Genomic DNA, 22,306 nt, shown 5'->3' on the forward strand with positions numbered 1-22,306 from the left:
CTGCGTGAAGACCTCATAGCAGCCTTCCAGTATCTGAAGGGGGTCTATGAGGATGCTGGGGAGGGACTCTTCCTTAGGGACTGTAGTGGTAGGACAAGGGGTAATGGGTTCAAACTTCAACAGGGGAAGTTTAGATTAGATATAAGGAGGAAGTTCTTTACAGTGAGGGTGGTGAAGCACTGGAATGGGTTGCCCAGGGAGGTTGTGGATGCTCCATTCCTGGCGGTGTTCAAGGCCAGGTTGAACAGAGCCTTGGGCCACATGGTTTAGTGCGAGGTGTCCCTGCCCATGGCAGAGGGGTTGGAACTAGATGATCTTAAGGTCCTTTCCAACCCTTACTATTCTATGATTCTATGATAACATATTTAAGTAAGGAGAAAAAACTGCTGTGTAACAGCAGCTGAGAGAAAGCAGTGAGAATACGTGAGAGAAGCAGCCCTGCAGATACCAAGGTCAGTGCAGAAGGAGGGGAGGAGGTGCTGCAGGCGCTGGAGCAGAGATTCCCCAGCAGCCTGTGGTGCAGACCACGGTGAGGCAGGCTGTGCCCCTGCAGCCCATGGAGGTCCATGATGGGGCAGATCTGCACCTGCAGCCCATGGAGGACCCCATGCTGGAGCAGGGGGATGCCCAAAGGAGACTGTGACCCCATGGGAAGCCCGTGCTGGAGAAGGCTCCTGGCAGGACCTATGGCCCCATGGAGAGAGGAGCCCACGCTGGAGCAGGTTTGCTGGCAGTAGCTGTGACCCCTAGGGGACCCACACTGGAGCAGTCTGTTCCTGAAGGACTGCACCCCATGGAAGGGATCCACGCTTGAGCAGTTTGTGAACAACTGCAGCCTGTGGGAAGGATTCATGTTGGAGAAGTTGGTGGAGAACTGTCTCCCATGGGAGGGACATGCTGGAGCAGGGGAAGAGTGTGAGGAGTCCTTCCCTGAGGAGGGGTGAGTGGTAGAGACAACGTGTGGTGAACTGACCACAGCCCCCATTCCCCATCCCTTGCACTGCTTGGTGGAAGGAGGTAGAACAATTGGGAATGAAGTTGAGCCTGGGAAAAAGGAAGGGGGTGGAAGGAAAATTAAGATTTGTTCTTATTTCTTGTTATCCTATTCCAATTTGATTGGTAATGTTAAATTAATTTCCCTGAGTTTAGTGCGTTTTGCCTGTGACAGTAATTGGTCAGAGTGATATCTCTGTCATCATGTTTACTCCCCCTGTCCAGTTGAGGAGGGGAATGATAGAGCAGCTTTGGTGGGCACCTGGTGGCCGGCCAATGTCAAACCACCATGCCAAAGCAAAAGCTGTCTCTCAACTTCTTTGCTTGATCTGTTGGTATTGATTGTGCACTACCGTGGAGAGTCTGGCTTCATCTTCAATCCACCCCTTGGGTAGGCTTCTTGTCCTCAGGCTGAACACCCCCACCTCCAGGTCCCGAGGGCTTCAGTGGCCCTATGAGAGTCTCCTTCTGTTGCCCTGGCACAGCAGCCCAATGGACTTCAGTCACTCTTCTCCCCTCTCCCTTGGGGCTCAGCCTGTAATTTGGGGGTGCTGTAATTGTCCATGCTGATCTCGCAGAATCTGTTCTTAAATAGTTCCTCCAGCAAGTTTAGAAATGCCTTCCTGTGCTCCAACACTCTTTTGCTCTCTCTCTGCAGTTGTATTGTGCCCCATCACCCTGCTTCCTATTGAAAATACTAGCCAGTATCACCCCTGGTGTTCATTACATCTTCAGCTGTATATGAGCAATTTATCTAAAAGCAGTTTTTCTCTGCATCTGCATTTTTCAAGAGGAACATAACTTTCCAGGAGGAATCAAAGAAACTTAGATGAGTGTAATGAACAATATTCTCATCGTTTTAAGCTGTAAACTCCTGGGAGCTTATACCCTTTCTAAGTATATGCTTGTGTAGGCTCTGAGTTTCTACGTGACCCCAATTCTCATTTGGTTTTCTGCTTCTACCATAATATTATTTAAAAGGTGACCTTCAGAAGAAAAGAGGAAAGGGCTTTTTCTCTTTTGTAACTTTATTACTTTTTAACTTTATATGTTTAGAAAAGTCCCAAACTGTGGTTGGTGGGTAGGGTTTTCATTGACTTTGTTTTGGTGATTCCTTCCTCCCATGTGTTACATATGTTTTTATCCTCTCTGCTTTAGAAAGCCATGTGCCTAATGGCAGACAGCTTGGCAGGGTTCAGGTGCCTAGGAAATCAGACAGCAAAAAGACAGTCGAAGTGATAAGTGACTTTAGGTTTTAAAGGTGCCAGCTTTTGTTTAGCACACCTTCTTTTGCAAACCTGAGCATTTAGCACAGTTCTTCCTCCTGTACCTCCAGGTAAGGCTTGAGAAAACATTTAAGCAATGTTTTTCAGAAAGCAAATAAAACTTCCAGTAAGAAGGGGCTTTCTCTTATTGAATAAGCATAAGGAAAACAGCCTATTCAAGACATTCTTCGTGCAGTTTAAACTAGTAAAACAAACCAACCAAAAAGGGTCAAACACAATTTTTTTCCTTTTCAGGTCACCTTTGAGGGCTGTATAGAACAAGACAAGGATTTTTCATTCTTTTAGGAAGCAAGTAGAGAGACGATGGAATTTGCAAAGCTCAGGTGTGTGAAGGGTTTGTGTCAACCTGTGGTACTCCTCCTTTCAGTCGTCGTTTGGCAGTCACTGTGGTCCTTACGTAGACTGCACCAGAAACTATAGTTTATCTGCTGTATTTTGACACAAATACATCTTTCTCTTGCTGTGTGACTATTTTGAGAAAATATTGGTTGCTATCACTTATGAAGTGTTGAGGTACTTATTTTTTTCATCTTCAGTTAGATAAAGTGAGTGATCAACAGAAGAGCATGCTGAGATACGTACATGCTTCCACTATTTTAAGAAATCTTTTTTTTTAAATGGTGTTTCTCTCATGTGGAATTGATTGGAATGTGTTTTCAACACATGCAATCCCAACAAGTAACTACTGGTTTATGTCAGTTAATACCATAGGAAACTATTAATTTGGCAAAGCAAAGAAATTGTACTGGGATAAATGGAACTTAATCCAGGGTTTAAACTTCCTGTTTACCTGACAGAATTAAAGGAGTAACCTCATTACTCTCCGCGGCTTCCTGAGGGGGAGTTGCTGAGCTCTTCTCACTGGTATCCAGTGATAGGACACCTGGGAATGGTTCAAAGCTGCATCAGGGAAAGTTCAGACTGGATATTAGGAAGCATTTCTTTACTAGGAGGGTGGTCAAACACTGGAACAGGCTTCCTAGAGAGGTCGATGCCCCAAGCCTGTCAGTGTTTTAAGAGGCATTTGGACACTGCCCTTGATAACATGAAGTAGTCAGGCAGTTGGACCAGATGATTGCTGTAGGTCCCTTCCGACTGAACTATTTGTACTGTCCTGTTCTGTTTTGTTCTAGTCTGTCCTAAAGTAATCACAGAATCTTGATTGCCTGCAGTTTGACCAGGGTTTTGTTTTGGTTTGGTTTTTTTTTCTCCTTAGTGTGAGCCAAGTAGCTTACTCTTTGTGTCATAACACAGTCCTAAACCAATTAATCCTTTTCCTCCTCCTTGGATACTTCTGAGTCCAGGGGGAATTTGGCATTGTATAGTTGAAATGACTGGGTCAGCCTCTGTCCTACACTGTGAGATCCATAGATAAGTTTCTTTGATGAGTTTGGATTCTGAAATGGTGTACAGTTGCTTAGCCAGAGCACAAGATAGGTGGAGCTACAGTGACAGATGCTGAGAGAGAAAAAGTCCCCTCTGGTTCTGTTCAACTTCCTAGTGAGACTTCAGAACTCATTGCTTTCAATTTCCTGTTCTTGAGTCAGCAAGCAGTATGCAGACAAGTCCAAACCTTTTTTTTTGGCTGTAGCTAGAATGCTGTTGCACACAATATCTGACTTTTAAACTGGCATTGGTTCACAAATCTGCATGACCTGGTAACTCTGGGCCAATAGTACTGCTGGTCCATGTCCTATCTCTGTTTTTGTTTTGTGATCTGTGTGGTGGCCACATCACACACAGATGTGATGTGCAATGTGGGATGAGGGTAAAATGGCAGCTCATTCTTGCTTCTGAAGAGGGATGAGTTTAATGTTTGCCATGCTTTATCTCCTGGAGCAGTCTGCCTCTGGCTGCTTGGGTATGGAGAGTGAATGATAGTTTCCTGTCTAGGTTATAGACTCATTCAGTGGTCTGCACAAGTAGTTCACAGAGTCTCGTGATCTATTTTTAAACCTCCTTTGAAGTATTTACACTTACAAATAACCAGTTTGAAACTTGCTGTATTTGAGTGTTGATACACCTAGAATACCACATACAAGATTGTGACTGTCAGCGGTTATTTCATTGGGAATTATTTTAGTTCAGAGTGTGTGGTGCTTATTTCTGAATATGGTAGTAATGAGCCACAGACGAAAAGTTACTGGAGGATTTTTGCCTGTAGTATAGATGTTATTTATGTTTGGTTTTATTTAACATGAAGCCAAACTTTTAATGGAATCAGTACATTTGTCTTTGTGAGTGGTTTATCTTTAGCCAAAATAAATATTGAGGTGAAAAACATTTTTGTAGCTAGGTGTTGGAAGCATAAAAGATTAATCTGCCCTGGAGGTGTGAAAGTAACAGAATTTATAATTTCAGTTCAAAAAAAAAAAAAAAACACCAAACAAAAAAACCGAAAAAAACCAACGAAACAACAACAAACAAAAACACACAAAAAAAAAATCCACTGAAGTTTAATGTTAATATCAAAAATTTGAAATTTCACAAAGCTTCTGTGAACTGCTCTGGTTTCTGGTGTAATTCTTCATAAAAGGGCAAAGTAGAGTCAGAATAAATTACTTGTAACTCCAAGGAATGTATTTGTATGAGCTGCTGTAATGTTTTATTTCTATTCTGGTAGAGATTTCTCAGACTGTAAGGATGGATTCCTTGGCAGCCTCATCTAAGGGAGTCTAGCAAGTCTCATGCAAATAAAAGCACCTTCAGAGGAAGTGTTATTTCTTTTTCTCTTTCTCCTTTTTGTGAGATTTATTTACCTCAGGGGTCGTAAGTTATCAGACTTTTGATCTATACCCTTCTCTATACCTGTGATAAATAACTTTTTGCTTTGGCTTGGGGCAGACTTAGTAAATAAATACCAGCGTTACTATCCAACAAATATTTTTTCATATTTATTTAGCTGTGGTAGCATTGTGTTAGTGGAATGATAAGTAGTCATTTACAAATTCTTCTTTTTCTGAAAGCATGAATGCTTTAATAGGGAGGCAGAGGTTTTTTCCCTTAAGATTTTGTGCCATAGTACCTAGCTTATGATTTTAAAATAAATATAGCAAATACTTACTTCAGGGAAGTCCAAATATTGGTTTATTACCTTGTGTGACAGGGGCATTTACATGGGGTTGCTTCAAATCACATTGCAGCCTTGTGTAGGACGTTGTGCAGAGACAGTCAAATGTTTCAGCTAAGTTTAGGACAGAGATTGTTTATTGCTACTCTTCTGTAGACGCAACTTGCACTGACAAGAGAGTGCATAAACTCTGTTGGGAAGCATACTTTTTTTTGTCATCAGAGATGCATCTGTTAAAGATCTTTTGCCATTAGTTCAAAAAGAGGAGGTGGATATGCATCAGTGTTTCCCAAACCCCCAGTATTTAGTGAGGGTTAAGTATTCATCTTATCTTGGAAAAAACTTGACTATGGAGCAGTGGAAGGCAGGATAGTGCAGGATCTGGAGAGTCTTCATCAAACAGGAGAGCTGAAAAGAAAATGAAACCCAGGGGTTTGGCCTGGTGTCTCAGGGGCATTTGGGCAACAGATGTTATACCTGGTATGAAAGAGTATGTTCCTTATACACCACTGCTTTGTGGCTTTGTTTTTTGAGGTTTCCTCTCTGGAAGAGTGAAACTTCCCTGGAAGTACTGATACAATTGTAAGTCAAGCTTTTCCCCATCAAAGAAAGTAAGTTGGTAAATGTGAAAATGAACACTTGTGCAAATGTATAAAAGTTTAGGAAATAAATATAGCAATATTTCCTCTTAAAAGATATTTTTATCTGTTATATTTTACTGTAATTAGTTTATTGTGTCAACAAAATCTTTAAATGGAACTGCTTTTAAATGTGGATTTTCTTTTTTTAGCACTGGTTGGACCATTCAAAATTCATTAAGAAGCAAATAAAAAGTGAGTACCATGTCTCTGCCTGTTTATTTTGTTACTTCCTTAAGAATATGAACTTAGTGTATTTGAACATGATCGTGAATGTTTAAATATGGCCTTTAATGGAATAAATATTTCTTATGAAATAGATTTAATGGCTAATTGGCTGACTGTATCATGCTAGATGCAAGAGCACATATAAGCGATAGACCAGCCTTCAGCAGCCCTTGTTAAACATGTACTGTTCATCTGAGACAGAGTAGGTTGTCAGGTAATTTCAGCCTGATCTGTGAAATCAGGTTGCCTGGACACAGACTGTGGTTTCTGTCACTGCTGCTGATCCAGAACAGATTTACCGATTTTTATTTTATGACTTTTTTCAAAGACTGAATGGAAAATATTTCATTGTGTAATGGTTAATCTCTTTTTACATCACGAATAAAACCAGCAGAAATACCTGCTGTTTCATCGAAGGGAGTTTTAAGTGGAGAGGTTGGGTTTGACCGTTGAGTTTGTTGTGGAAATTGGCTACGGCAAGCAAGTTGCTTTTGGATCTCTAATAACTTGGTTGCAGGCTTGGTACAGTATACCATCAGCGCTAACATGTTTTGTTAATATACTGCAGTTGGCAACAGCCGTAGATAGCCATAGATAATCTTCTATGAGATTAAAATAGAGTGTTTTGAACGGAAATTGTTGACCCTCTTGCAGGATCTCACAGAAATGGGTCTTGATTGCTTCAGTGGTGCTTTGCCTTTCTTTCTAATAAGTATCCAAATATCTAGATGATTTTTGTAAATAGCGGAGCTCTTCAAAGGCCTTTAGGACAGTTTGCTTTCACCCCATGGTGTGTGGGTATCATTCTGCTAGAATAGACTGTAAAGATAGCTGCTGTAGGTAAGGTTTTGGTGGTTGGCTTTCTCTCATCTTTTCATCACATCACAGACTGCTTTACCTGAAGTGACTAAGGGATTTGCAGGTGCACTTTCTATTATAGCTGTGTCCTTCTCTTGATCTGCCTTAAAATGTGGAAAACCGATGATTCTGTAACACCTTCAACCAGTTTAGTTGCACTGGTTTGTCTGTTTAATCTGTGAAGGGCATGTTTTAAAAAGAAATTGGCCAAGCCCTGCCCTGAGGAATACCGAAGAGGGAAGCAATTTGATGGGTGTTGTAAAGGTCTGTCTCACAACAGGATACTTTTCTTTACCTTGCATTCAGCAGGTGCTTTGAGAAGAGTTCCTCTTTCATGATGGATGTGCTCACTGCTCTTTTTTTCCCAGCAGTGGGCAGGTAAGAGTCATTATCTCACTGATGCAGACCTTACCAGTAGTGCCTGACTGTTAGGCGAGGGTACTATAACCTGTCTTCTAGGAGCTATCATTGGAGACAATGTCAAAGCTCTAATAATTACAGGTTTAGCTGCACATGTTTTAGTAGAATGGATCATTAATATGCACACACATACTGTGTTGATGTGGTGTTACAGAAGACCTTAGAAAGGTGTGAAAGAGAGTTACTTTTCTAGCGCTTGATATACCAGCAGGCTGTTGGTCTGGAAGATAATGCTTAGGCAGATAAGGAAATGTTGGTCACAGTCTCATGGTATCTGGGTAACATTATCTGTGTTACATAGAAAGTCAGATCTAGCAGTCACCTTCTGGTATTAGAAAACAATTCTCGGAACACCGCTTTGTGGAATCTGTTAGCTTTCTGTGTTCACGGGTGCCTTCCAGAGTCTTCTCCAGCACTTTTCACATTATTTATCTTACCTTTTCTCATTCACGTACATCAATTGAAATCTGATCTGTTGGGTCGGGTGTTTTTTGGAGTTGTGTTTGTGCCTGGTAACAAGAAGCATCACCCTCTCCCTCCCTCTCCCTTCCATCTCTGCCTCCCCCCCAGCAACAGGCAGTGTACCTGGAACTTGCTGCGGGCACACCTCTTTCAACAAAAATGTGTTTGCCAAATGGACTGTTGCTTGATTAATCTAATTATTAGAGTATCAGAAAGTATGGTGGTAATCTTTTTTTTTTTTTTTTTTTTTTTATTGCATGCATTTTACAATTTAAAACCATGAAATATTGGCTTCTTTGAAGAATGTGAAAAACATACCTTGTTTTGGATTTCTTGGGTTGTGGGGTGGTGGCTATTGTTCTGTCTTAGGAGATCCGCAACCAGTGTAAACTTTTTGTTTTCCCCTGTTTAAAATGTCTGCATATACAGTTGGACCTCCATACACATTGCATTTTCGAATAAAGTACTATTCATCAGAACCGAACAACCTTCATGAGGAGTTTACAAGGTAGGAACCATGCATGGTTAACTGGGTGGCTGGCAGAAGGGTAAATAAGACGTCTAAGGTACATGAAGGTGCTATAAGCAGGTGATTTGAGATTTCTTACTAAAAGTAGTCGTTTTATCTGACTTCGTAGGTGTTTTCCTACTGTCAGAGAAACATCATCTATTTTATTTGCTGCCAAAACCCATTTATGGGCCTCTCCAAGTGTTTTAGTCTGTAGGAGATGCTGTGTTCTGGTGCTTTGAAGTTAGCAAAGAAAGGCAGCATCGGGTGGGGAGAGCTGCAGCTGGGAGTCAGGTGCTCTTTACACCAGTGATGCCTGCCATACATCTGAGAGGGTTTTCCATCAGGTCCTGTGAAAATGCCAGCACTCTGCTTTGTTCTCCTTGCTCTGAGAATTGGGGATGATTTAGTAATGGTACAAAGGCCACAGAATTGTGGGAATAGACAGCTTGAGTTCTTGGTTAACAGTTGATTGACTGAATCTCTTCCACTTCCCCACGAGTTCTCTGTGGTGCAAAAGACTGCGATTGTGTAAAGTCACCTTAGAATACCTGGAGGTTGTTTGTTTCAGTCTGGTGGGCTATTTTCAGGGCTGTAAGGACTACACCTTGCTGGGTTCGTAACACCCTGGTGTGATCTAGAGGATATTCTGAAAACTGGGAAAGGAGCAGCTGGACGAAAAGGGTTTACTTACCTTTTGTATCTGCCAACTTTGTGTCTTCTTTGTATAGTAATCATCTATCTTAATGTTATTCTTTTTTTGTCTGTTTCTCACCGTGGGGCACTTTCTATGTCTTCTAATTTGCTTGGCAGTAGTCAGTATACTCCCAATCAGCCTAAGGTGCTTAAAGACTGATGATTGTTGTAGTTCATGTGCATGTGATGTTTACATTAAACTTACACTTGCAGACATAAGTTTACTGTCTCCTTTCCTATCTGCTGTGTTGACCATGGTGGGTTTTTTCCACTGCCTGAGACAAGATCAAAGAGCTAATTATCACCACCTTATGATACTGACATGGAAGCTTTAATATCCACTGTCAATTTAGTGCAGCAGTGTTAATTCAATAAAAGAACATATTCCTATACAATATATGATTAACCTGTAGAACTCCCTGCCACTTACGTGATTGAATATAAGATCTTAAGGGAATCAAAAAACCTGGATGATTTGAGCTCATCTCTAATGAGAAAATGTGGTTAAATTAGTAGGAATAATATATATTTTCTGAAAATTGATTTAAGTCTTCGTACATCAAGGTGTATGTCTGACAAGTATTACGTTTCCCCTGTGGTCAAATTATTCCATTACTGTCTACCGCAAGATTTCTTGCTTAATCCTCTGAAGCATATGATCCTAGTCACTGCAAGATGTGGGTTTCTGAGCTATGTGATCATTGCTGTGATCGAGTAAGACATTTCCTCTGAAAGTTTTAACCTCTGATGCGTTGTGATCTAATTGTTGCTGAAAGATGACGTTTCAGAAGACTATTTTAATTAGAAAAACACTTTAGTCAGCTAAATTTTCAGTATTATGAACAATTTTGTTTAATTATAAGCTTGACAGAAGATCACTGTGAAACTGTGGAAGGAAAATGAAAATGAGCTAGAAATTGATTTTACAGTGAACAAATAGTTGCATTTTTCTTTTTTTGTAGAGGAGAGTAATTTTGAATGTTGCTGGGTTTTATTAAGACTCTTTATGCTGGCTGGGTCATATTTTCCATGTAGCATGTTGAGTAAAAAGTGAAGATTAACAACTATATACTCAGAATTATTCCAAATGGGAGTGGAATGGGAGTAAGAGGAAGAGTAAAAATTACCATTAACAGTAACCATGGGCGGGCCTGGTTGTGGGGGAATGTTTGAAATTCCTTGTAGAGACCTGTTTTCTAGTAGACTCCAGTTTGTAGTGAAGATGCAAATGTCACATTCTCATAATAAGTGCAAAGTTGAAACCCATCACCCATTCTGTCTTTTAACAATTTAACAACACAGTTTAAATCCAGTGCTTTTTGGAAGATATCTTCTGCCACCTGTATGGGACCTGTTTAGATAGTTTAGTTAGAAAAACAACAAAGGAATGTGTCTGTACATGTGTGTTGTGGAGAATTTGCTGATTTGGAATATCAGCAATTGAGATGCTGATGCTTGTCAGTCTGTGTGCAGAAAAGTAGCAAGAGTAAACCATACCAACCAGAGCAGAGCTGTGGTGCTGTACAGGCCAACTGACACTGGCAGAAGAACTGCCTGGATTTTTCTTTCAAATTTAGAAGAGTTCATGAGATTGTGAATCATCAGAGGAAAACAATAGGAACAGGAAATACACTTGTCTACGTTTAATCTATGCATGCAAATACCCAGGTTTGATTGGCATGTCAGGTATTAGCCAAGTATGTGAATCAGAGATGTGACAGAGCTAATGTGGATAAATCTGATTCTGCTTTAGTGTGTCATGAGAAGTCTTTTTAATCTTCTTTTTCATTTCCGTTTCCCTGTTTGATTCCAACTATTCATCCTTCCTCACATTCACAGCACATCCTCTGTGATGAAAAACACTTTGTCTTTCTGGCTTCTTCGTAAAGATAGCAGAGGTTTACTTACATTCACATTTACTGGGTTGACACTCAGTGGTGCTTCATGCTTTCTTCGCTTGCATCACCCGTCATTGCAAGCCTCACCCTGCAGTGTCCAGAGCAGTGCAGAGCCTGCCTGTGCCACCTTGTCTTGAACAGAGCTCTTGCATGACCTGGGGTGCTTCTACAGGCCTCAGACCCCAACTCTGATTGGCTGTGAAACATGAAATGTGCCTATAACTGAAAATTAGCAACAGCTTAAACTACTACTACAGTTTGAAGGCTGTAAATTCCTACTTGGCCTCCTGAATAAATGTGTGGGCTCTATGGAGTTCAGGTTTCTTTTATTCAGAAGTTTTCTGCTATTTTAAGTGATAATTCAGCCTGGGCTTTTTCTTTTGCCAGTGTGGACTTTTTCTTGTGTTCTGTAGTTGTGTTTGAGAAGGTAGTCCTGAAGTCTTCATGCCTTTGGCTCTAGATCATGTAGTTCAATTCTTACTTGCATTGGGAAAGACTCAGATCAGGAGAACATCAGAGTGTCAATTACATTTAGATTGCTGTGGTGTATGCTCAGATAGAGCACATGTCTAAACAACAAGGCTTTGGACAATGTCCTGAAGACAGCCAGCAGATGAAAAATGTTCTGTTCTTTTTGATTTTAGCGAAAGCTGTGGGAAGTTTGAAGATTGCAGGTTGTATCTGGTGATCCCAAAGGCCCTTTTTCTTAAGAGCAAATTAATGAGTATGTTGTGACTACTCAATGAATTGTGATATTTTTTAAGCCGTCGGGGCTAGAAAGATGACATTATATATACTTTTGACTTTATGAATTTTTATTTGTCAGGTACCTGTTTGTATTACAGCTCCGGCAAGACATTCTTTCAGGGAAGTAAGTACCTCTTTGCTCTTGCAACTGTAATTTAAAATATTTACAATAGTTAATCACTCAGTGATTTAAAATTTTACTTTAACTGTGTGATCTTTTTAGTTCTCTATGGTGTTCGTGAACAGATTATAAACATGATTTACAGTTCCACATGCATGGGGGTTTTTTTGCTTTAGAATACAGAGATAAATGATTTTGTGTGCATCATGATTGTATTGTTGACAAATAGAATGGGTAAAGACCTTTAATGGATTGACCAGGTGATGGAAGCACATAAAGAGCAAAGACTGTCCTGATTGTAATGTCTTGAAAATGTAACATGTGCTTGCCATATTTTTCAGCATGGTGGGTAAAACACAGGAGGAAAAGATGAAGTGCAACACTTTTTTCTGTACAGGTCAACCCTGCAAAAGTACTTCATGGTGTTTATAGTCTCACCCTAGCCAATAAATTCACACCAGCTTCATTTTTTTTTAGTTACAAAGCCGGAAAAACTCAAAGCTATGTTCTAAAATACAGTGTGGAAGCAAAAGTGGTCTCTTAGTCAATTTAATGTTGTCTCTATTAGTTCAAGCTTGTTTTATGGTGGAGCGTATCATGTGTTTAGTGCTAATTAGAATGTACCAAATTAGGAAATAATCATATGCAAGTAAAAAATAATTGTAGATGTTTCGTATCATTAGTGGTTTGTGGAAGTTAATGTTTCCATTTCTTATATCAAGCTACTTTTTAGCTTTATTGCAAGAAGAATTCACTGAGAAAGATGACAGGATTTTTATACCTTGTTTTTTTCCTTTTCAAGACTGAAATGCCCATATGAAACTGCTGTTGAACTCGCAGCTCTTTGTCTTCAAGGTATAGTCTCTTTTCATTCTTTGTTACTAGTGCTTTCTCATTCATCATATATAAATGCCTTTCCTTTACCTGAGGAGAAGAATGTTAGATCACTTTCGTGCCTTTGCCCCATTCATAGTTTCTGAACTCCGTAAGCCAACATTGGCACAAGAGGAAGAAACCTCAAAGGAATGCATAGGCAAAATGTTTCATGGCAACCAGGGGCCAACCAGGGAAGAAAGACCTCAAATAGCTGCTCACTGAGTAAGAAGCTGTGGTGTGTGCACAGTGCTACCGGCTCAGCCTGAAGAACCATCTGGCCCTTCAGCACATGCTGCATAGAATCACAGAATCAACTAGCTTGGAAAAGACCTTTAAGATTATCAAGTCCAACCATTACCCCAGGACTGCCAAGACCACCACTAAACCATGTCACTGAGGGCCTCATTTACATGGTTTTTGAATGCTTCCAGGGACGGTGACTCCACCACTTCCCTGGCAGCCTGTTCCAATGCCTGATCACCCTCTTGATGAAGAAATTTTTCCTGATAGGCAATCTAAACCTCCCCTGGCACAGCTTGAGGCTGTTACCTCTTGTCCTATCGCTTGTTACTTGATAAAAGAGATCAGCCATCTCCTCTCTCCATCCTGCTTTCAGGTAGTTGTAGAGCTTTGCACTAGGTGGGTCCCTGTGGATGTAGCTTTGAACATGGGCTTCCTGCTGCTAAAAGAAGGTGCAGTGAACTGGACCACTCTAAGCATATCGGCAGCAAAATTAATTGTAATGAATGCTCTCTCTCCTTCCTCTGGTGGTTGGCAATGGCACATGGAATGCTTAGGCAGAGCCTTCTAGTTTAATACAGCAATGGAGATAACTCAGTGACTCTGGATGGACTTGACAGTCAAAACTGGGAATTCAGTTCCAAACAGCAACAGGTATAAATCTTAAGGCAGAGGGTTATTTTTCTGCTCCAGTCTGGCACAGCTCTGATGGTTAGGCGTGCAAGGAACTTCTGCAGGCAAACTCTTTGTCTTTTTAAGACAGAAAAAATCTGGAGCCCATATTTAATTTGTTACTTCCATTTTCAGAGATGAAAACACCGGTAACCTTATCCCGGGTCTAAGCAAGTAGAACCAAGCAAAAGGCAATAGTTTGATGCCTCTATGTTTTAGGTAGTAACTGACACCTGTGATTACTGTGTAAATGTAATACCACAGCCATTCCATCATGTTTATAATGTCCTCAGCTAGGTACCAAAGCTAATGCTTCTTAACACTGTGTGTGGGAACAGACTTTTATACTTTCCTGCTTCTTTTTTTTTCTTCAATTTTCTGCTATTTTGACATCATCACGATAAGTTTCTTCAAAATTTTTTCATTATTTCAACTAATGTAATATCTCTGCTGACATATGCTATAAGTAACATTTGATATAACATTTAATACATTTTACTGACATTGGAAATTTAATTAAGCAGAAGAGATTTAAGAAATGTCGAATGATTACTCCCTCCTCAGCAGGTTACATTTACCCTGTAAAATCTAATCTTGCTCCTTAGTGAGCCTTTCCTGAAAGTGAAGAAGTTACAAATGGCTATTTAGGAATTGGTAGGCTAAGGCCTCTGAAAGAAAAGCCTTTTCTTTTCACAGGACAGCTTTAAACTTCATACGTTTTCTTTATCATCAAAGTTGTTCCATTACAGTAATTCTTTCTTTGTTTCAAGCAACAGTTTCCAAGGATGGTGTTTTGTGTGAATCATCTTTCAAATATCAATTGTTAGTTTGTTGCCAGGCCTATGAGGAAATTCTGTAGCAAGTAACATTGATTTGCAGTAGGGGTAACTGGTGAAGCAGATACATAATCATATACTTCGCCTAGGGATTATCTACAGAAAGCTTGTAGTCAAACTTGAATTGTCACCGTTGGAATAACTTTTTTACTACCTCATTAGTCTTACTTGGCTTTCCTATTTAACTGGGTATACTTCTGAAACTTCTAACTAAACTCAAAAAGAAAACATTTTCTCAGATCTCCAATTTTCAGTTCTAATCGTAAGACATCTTCCCAGGATAGTGAAAACTTTTTCTTCCTTCTGTGTAAAAGAATCAACAGTATATTTACAGATAAACATGTTTTTGTGGTTTTCATAAACCTTTCTCAGAAACTTACTTTTAAATATTTCCCCCAGTTTATGCAGTTACTCATTAAAGAATACAGATAATGTATGCAAATGCATTATGTGACAAGCCACCACCCCCAGAAGAAAACAGCAGACAAGGGGCATGCCAAAGCATAATACTTTGTCATAAAACCTCAAATGAAGAGATGGGTCCTCTACTGTGCCCTTGCGTTGCAAAATGTTAGTGCTGCTGAGCCATTCAGGGGTCGTAATTCCACCAGCAGAGTCACTAGTGAGAGCATCCTTGTACTGAGCCTGTGCTTTCCCCCTTCTTCCGCTCTGCAGGGAGCTGGTGAGACTCTTGCTGGCTCTTACTCTTAAGACTTATTTCTTAGAGATTGAAATGATGACGTAGTTTGTTTGCCTGAAAGTGAATAAACAGTGAGTGCAGCTATTGGGAAACAAGGGTGATATTTTTCTTGTACCTAATACTTCTGCCCTAGCATCTCTGTGTATCTTTTGTCCTACACACTCATGATTCTTCTCGTCCTTACACATCCTCTTTATGGCACAGTCAGCTTTCATTCCCCGCCTTCTCTCTCAGTTAACTAGTAGAGAAATCTCCCATGTTTTTCCTAGATGGTTGTCAACACATTCAGCTTCAGATTCTTACTTTTTTTTTTTCCCTCCCCTTGAAGTCCTCCTTGCGAATGTGTGTTGTGGCTCCCTCTTACAGCCTGGAGACTGGACTGCCAGTAATTCTTTGCCACATGTGTTAAATAGGCTTCCCACTTAGATGAAACAGCAGCGGGGCTGAGATAACTCTGTTAAAGAGGACGTATAGATAAGAATAATGTAACTCAGCATGGAAGAATACTGTTGAAGAAAGAAAGATGTGTGTGAGGAAAGAGTTAGAGATGAAGATCGGTTGACTCAATTATTTAATATCCTCAGGAATGCTGAATGTCTGAGCGAAGCTCAAGTGGTCAAAACCACCTAGTAGGTGTATCGGTCAACAGGTTGCATTTTGAATGTAACCTCTTATGTTCTAATGTATCCTGCTAGGTATTTTTGAAGACTGACAGTGAATTAAATTTTTACAACTGTTATGTCTAATACTGCCGTGAAGCAATAAAACTGTTTTCTTCAAGGGAGTTTATTTTATTTCCCTCTATGCTTCACCTTTTTTTAACCTTTTTCTTTCCCTTTTTTCTTTTTTCCTTTTGCTTTTCCCTTTTCTCTTATTTTCCTTTTTTTTTTTTTTTTTTCTTTTTGCTGGTGGTGGTAGTAGTCAAGAAACACTGACTGACAAAGGCCTGGTTTGGAATCACATCATATGTCAGGGGGTGACGTGGTATTGCTGAACTGTGTATTTGCCACTGATGTTTGTGTCTCAGTGCTGAGGCAGTAACGTTGTAGCCTCTTTGTACAGCTAAAAGATGCCAGGAGCAAAGCAGGTTGCAGGCACAAGACAGTCAAGGGCATCAGTCACTGAGATGCTCAGCACTTGCATCTTCTGCTGAGCTCAGTAGAGTTTGCAAGTGTTCTGCTCCTAGAAAAGAAGATATCAGGCCCTGAGCAACTGAGTAGAAAGTGACACCTCAATTGTGTTAATGCTTTGGCATTTCTTTCCTTAAAAATTACTTAGTCTGAGTATTACACCACCACTGTGGTTTTAAAAAGAACCCCACAACTTTATCGCTGGTTTCTTAAGACTAGGTATTATCTTCATGTTCTGACACGAACAGAAACGTAACTAAGCATACAATAGAATGGGAAGTGTTTTGGAATGAAAAGTACGCAATGAGAGGAAGTTTCAAAGTAACCTCTTCTGAAACAGTAGTACATTGATTTTTGCTTTTAGTAGAAACTTCATTTCCTTTAAATGCTTTAAAATCCAAAGAAGCAGCTTTAGTTAAGATGGTTTAGTTCTAGCATTCTTGAATGTCAGAATTCTTTACCATAACCTTACACTGCTCCTGAAAATGTACTTGTCTCATTTGTGCTGTAAAATCTGGTTTGAGTTTGCAGGGAGGAGGTTAACTTACAACATCAGCACAAGTGCATTCTTCTACAACATACTTAGAAACTTACTTACATCATTATTGTCTGTGTGGAGATTATGGACTTAAATGTTTCTGATCATCTCATGATCTTTGTTTTTAACTTTTCAATTGGTTAATTGCAGCTGAGCTGGGAGAGTGTGAGCACCCAGAGCACACACCAGAACTTGTGTCTGAATTCAGGTTTGCACCAAACCAGACAGAAGCAATGGAATTTGACATTTTTCAGAAGTGGAAAGAGTGCAGGTAGGGTACCTGTGTGGGAGTGGACTCTCTAGGAACAGGAGGTTTTCTTCTCTTCCAAAGTCAAATACATCCACAAGAACCCCTTCAACAGATGTGAAATGGTGATAATGTTTATCAGTTAAAAAGTATTGTAAATAGATTTAAAAGTATTGTAAATAGATTTTGAGCGCTCCCCTTCCCTAGAAATGGCAACTAATAATTTAGGGAAAGTTGGTGGGTGAGCTTCAATTTCTTTTCATTTTTTTTAGATGATTTTGTAACAGTTTAAACAGATCTTTTTACTGTTTATGTTGGAAATAGTTCTCTTTCTCTTTCCCTTCTTCTTTCACACATCTGCACATAGTTTTGTATTCAGGGCAGTAGTAAATTCTTTTTCCTGTGTTTTGTTAATAAATATGATACATTTTAGTGATTGTCTTATCTGAGCTTTCATCCTTATTGTCAATTTTAGACCCTTTTCAATTTTCATCCCTCTGATTTACTTTTCATTTGGAGGGAAGAAGGTAAAAACATAAGCTAAGCTTGAAATTCAGTGTCATTAAGATTGAGGTCCCAGATAAAAAGATTAGGGGAACAAATTCTGAAACATTTTAAATTGACAAAAATTACATACCATAAAATATAAATAAATTTTATGTTCTTAGGGGGAAGAGTCCGGCACAGGCTGAATTGTGCTACTTGAACAAAGCTAAATGGCTAGAAATGTATGGTGTAGATATGCATGTAGTTAAGGTAAGATCCATGTGATACTTTATTATTGTGGAGTTCCTGCCCTGGTGTGGGTCAGTACCTTAGGGATGTCCTTGTGGTGGTGTGGGTTGCCCTGTGGCCCGTGGTCCCTTAGAAGCACCTACCTCCTGCAGGGCTCCTCCCAAGAGTGCCTCTCCAGCCATGTCCCCCAAAGTGTCTCTTTCCAGATGTCTTTTCCCATGTCCCTCAGTTTTTACCTTTTGTGTCTCCTTCCCCTGGTGGCTACTGCTTGCTCTTAAACACAGGTTCCCCTCGGTGCAGTGTCAGTGTAGGGCTGTTCCCATGGGCAGCACACAGCCCCCTCCCATGCAGGACACCCTGCAGCCTCCTATTGCCAAAACCTGCCAGTTTGCATCCAGTACAAATGTATATTCTCCTGCTCTGTAATGTTAAAAAAAAAATGCAAACCTTATTGTTTAGTTTAAAACCTATTGATTTTGAGATACTACTCTAGTCAGATTTACACTACTAATGGCATATTGATTATTGATTCTGTGCTTGCTTGCAGGGAAGAGATGGTTGTGAATATGCTCTTGGACTGACACCAACAGGCATATTGATCTTTGAAGGAGCCAACAAAATAGGCCTATTCTTTTGGTAATCTGTTTTTGTGTTACATTCCTTTCTGCTTAAATACTGAAATTTTTCTCCTTTGCATAATGGTATCTTGGCTATATTTTGTAATTTAGATTGAATATGCAAGGTTAAAACATCAAGGTTAAATCCAAAGGTAAATTGGCCTGCTTAGAAATACCACTCTCAAACTGGCTAGGTTGGAAAGACCTTTAAGATCATCAAGTCCAACCATTACCCTAGGACTGCCAAGACCACCACTAAACCTTGTCACCGAGGGCCTCATATACATGGTTTCTGAACACTTCCAGGGATGGCAATTCCACCATTCCCTGGGCAGCCTGTTCCAGTGCCTGATCACCCTTTCTGTGAAGAAATTTTTCCTAATATCCAGTCTAAACCTCCTCTGGTGCAGCTTGAGGCCGTTACTTCTTGTCCTATCACTTGTTACTTGGGAGAAGAGACCGACCCCCACCTCACTGCAACCTTCTTTCAGATAGTTGTAGAGCGTGATAAGGTCTCTCCTGAGCCTTGCCCAGGCTAAATGTGAAACGTCTGTCACAAAATAGCCACCTTTCCAGGAAATCAAACTTTCATTACAATTCCTGAAGTGTTCCAGAATTTCAAATCCCTTATACATTTTGGGGGATGGTCCTAGATTGCAGAATGACATTTTCCAATTAATTTTCTTTTTGCTTCTTGTGTTTAGGCCTAAAATCACAAAAATGGACTTTAAAAAGAGCAAGCTAACACTTGTTGTTGTAGAAGATGACGAACAGGTAACTTTCTTCCCTTAGTTGGGCCTGATCCAACAGGGTGTGGTGTGTGCTCAGGCTGGTAAGAACAAAAGAGAGGCTCAGCACACTGTTGGCCCAGGCTGTATTTCTCCTACCAAGGATAATAACTAATACCATGCATGCCAACTTCCAAAGCTTTTGTTTCTGCATTTAGGGCAGAGAGCAAGAGCACACATTTGTTTTCCGGTTAGACAGTGCCAAAACGTGCAAACATTTGTGGAAGTGTGCAGTGGAACACCATGCTTTCTTCAGATTGCGAGCCCCAGCAAATAGTAAATCTAACAGATCCGACTTCATAAGGCTGGGATCACGCTTCAGATTCAGGTATTTAGCAAAGTAACAGCAATATATTTGGGTTTATACAAAGGAGCAGCATCCAGCAAAAGGCAGTAGTAAACTTTGTTTATTTCTGTATTTGAAGTGGAAGGACAGAGTATCAAGCAACACATGGGACAAGGTTACGCAGAACTAGTACATTTGAAAGAAGGCCCAGCAAGCGATACCCTTCTCGAAGGCATTCAACTTTTAAGGGTAAGTGTTTGTACTTGTGTTCACTGAACTGGTCATGAAGGTGTCCTGTTAACTCGTATAAATATCATATTGCAACCATAAAATCTGTACCACAGTATAAAAAGAAAACACATGTCAGATCACCTAAAAAATCAGGATGTACATGTGTTTTTTTTCTCTGAAGTTGGAGTCCATTGTTCGTATCTGCCGGCTTTAATCTCTGTCTACACTTAATTCTTCCATCCCAAATCTATGGAGAGGGAGGTACCTATGGTTTCTTTTGTTGCTCCAGTGAGCAGGAAAGAAAAGTTGCATAACACTCAATGAAGTAAAGCATATAACACTTCCTTTGACGAAGCGCATTTGTTGTGTAGAGTGGAGCAGCATCCAAAAGGCTTGCTGACTTGCTTATATAGCCAACAGTTTTAGGTTATTGAGCAGTCTCATTATGCAGTTGTTGCTACTTTCCTGACTGTGTTGGCTTGTTACCCACCTATCCAGACTCTGACCTTAAATAGCTTTCTCTGGGAGTTGAAATGTGCTGAATTTGGAAACAATGACAAGGAATTGATTTCCCTTGTGGTTTTTGTCATTTTTCCTTCAAAACTGAAGCTGAGATTTTTATTCCTTGTAGAAAAACCTAGGAAGGAGCAGTGCAAGACAACTCCTTCTAAATTCTGTATTACTTGAGGTTGAAGCTGTAGTTGCTGCATGATGCAGGGTGACCTACATTCCCTTAGGATGTCTTTGCGTTCCTTTGTGTTCCTAGAATATGAACCTCAGTTCCATGAAAAGTCCTTGTGGTATTACGGGGGGCACTTTTATTTCTCATGTATAGGGGGGAAAGCGTAGCAAGCAGGCATGCTTCCTAGAGGCTATAACCTCCTCCTCCCACCTTTAGTACCCTCAGTTTTTTATGGCAATGCAAATTCATTAAATTTGTGAGATACTGTTATGTGATACATAATAGTCAGTTATATGGTAAGTGTGGGTGATTTCATAAGTGGAAGTATGGATTACAATAACAGCATCTGTCAGACCTGCAGGTTGTATGTCATATCTCAGTGCTTCTGCACTTATGTCTGTGAAGTGGGGGGAGAAGAGTGAAAGTGTGGCTTATGCTCAGTTTAGTTCTCTGTGCACAGCAGCCAAGCAGAACTTCTGACAAAACCAGATGATCTCCCTTCAGAGCACTCAGCAGTATGTTTGTTAAGTTAATGCAAAAACTGCTTTTAGATGATTGAGTCCTTACCTAGTAGCAGCCCACAAGCGTTGGATTCTGTCCTAGCTCAATCTCTTTGAGACTTCTACAGTGTCTCATTAACTTTGTCATCCACTTTCTGTATTCAGCAGAGGCTTGGATTTTCAGCTGTATCACTCAGCAATTTTTAAGTGCTCTTGAAAAATATGCTGTTTGTCAGGAAAAAGAAACGATACAACCCAGTTACTCACAGCTGCCTTCTTCACTGTTCTTTCCAGCCTGTCCAAAGCACAAGCCAAGACCTTGTTGCTCAAGATTGCTTGGTGCCTTCCCTTGTTCCCAACTGATGGGCTGTTTTGGCTATCATCATTCACTATAATAAGACACAGGCTATTACCAGCTTCAGGAATACTCTGGTTTCAGTAAGATGCAAAATTCCTGTGAGGGTTAGCTTCAGATTTTCAAGGGACTCAGTGTAACTGACATGGTAGCTACAGCGAAGTGAAGAAGTAGTGTCCTGGTTGTGCAGAACTTGATGTGCCAAAAGTCCTTTTGTGACATCTGGGAAAAATACTCTTGACTGCTGTATTTTTTTATGGGCTTTGACTCTTGCAGAAACAGAGGTTTGTGTCTCCCGCATACTTAATGTACTCGCACAAGAGTGCTACAAAGCACAGGGCTATACTTGCGATTGACGCATTTGTGCAAACATGTCTGTATGAGGATTGGCTTAAACTGTAGTATAACATCCCAATCACAATAGCTGCAGAATGACTGATATTTCACACGTCTTAAGGTTTTTTGTTTTATTTCTTTTTAAGCAAACAATCCTGTGAAAGCAGCACAACTGTGGTGAGTGCTCAAGTTCTCTCTATTGCTGTTGTCAGGCAAAAAGGATTCTGAAGACCATTTCTGCATTAGGATTTGTCAAAACAAATTCTCTGGTGTGGGATGAATGAATTGCTTTGGGATCTCTCGTTATGCAGCACCAGATTCTTCTTGGGGACTGCCTGTGAGACTTCAAGTGCTTTCATTTTTTAATTTTCTTTTGGTGTTTGAAATTAGACTAAAGTAAAACATATTTCCTTTCTTCTCATTGCTATTGAGCTAACTTATCTAGCATTATTTGTTCCTGCTTCATAAACGTAAAATGAAGAAAAAAATTTTGCACCCCTTTTTCTTGCACTTTAATTCCTGTGGTGTATATTAGAATAAAATATTGGTGTCCTTAAGAATACAAATTTTACTTCACTGTACTACCTCCCTGAAGAATAGAACTCTGAACTA

General features: G+C 40.1%; 1 protein-coding gene across 3 annotated transcripts in view; it reads left to right on the plus strand.

Moving 5' to 3' along the window:
* Window positions 1-22,306, plus strand: part of EPB41L4B (erythrocyte membrane protein band 4.1 like 4B) — a 171,982-nt gene that overhangs the window by 56,471 nt on the left and 93,205 nt on the right. For all 3 annotated transcript variants that reach the window (XM_030490937.1, XM_030490946.1, XM_030490957.1), the window contains exons 3-13: window positions 6,140-6,182; window positions 8,385-8,463; window positions 11,884-11,928; window positions 12,728-12,780; window positions 17,068-17,188; window positions 17,833-17,920; window positions 18,447-18,535; window positions 19,221-19,290; window positions 19,463-19,632; window positions 19,730-19,839; window positions 21,841-21,871. In XM_030490937.1, coding sequence (XP_030346797.1) covers window positions 6,140-6,182; window positions 8,385-8,463; window positions 11,884-11,928; window positions 12,728-12,780; window positions 17,068-17,188; window positions 17,833-17,920; window positions 18,447-18,535; window positions 19,221-19,290; window positions 19,463-19,632; window positions 19,730-19,839; window positions 21,841-21,871 — 899 coding nt within the window. The remainder of the gene's footprint in view (window positions 1-6,139; window positions 6,183-8,384; window positions 8,464-11,883; window positions 11,929-12,727; window positions 12,781-17,067; window positions 17,189-17,832; window positions 17,921-18,446; window positions 18,536-19,220; window positions 19,291-19,462; window positions 19,633-19,729; window positions 19,840-21,840; window positions 21,872-22,306) is intronic.

This window comes from Strigops habroptila, chromosome 1 (genome assembly GCF_004027225.2).
Source record: "Strigops habroptila isolate Jane chromosome 1, bStrHab1.2.pri, whole genome shotgun sequence".
In the NCBI taxonomy this organism is placed as follows: domain Eukaryota; kingdom Metazoa; phylum Chordata; class Aves; order Psittaciformes; family Psittacidae; genus Strigops; species Strigops habroptila.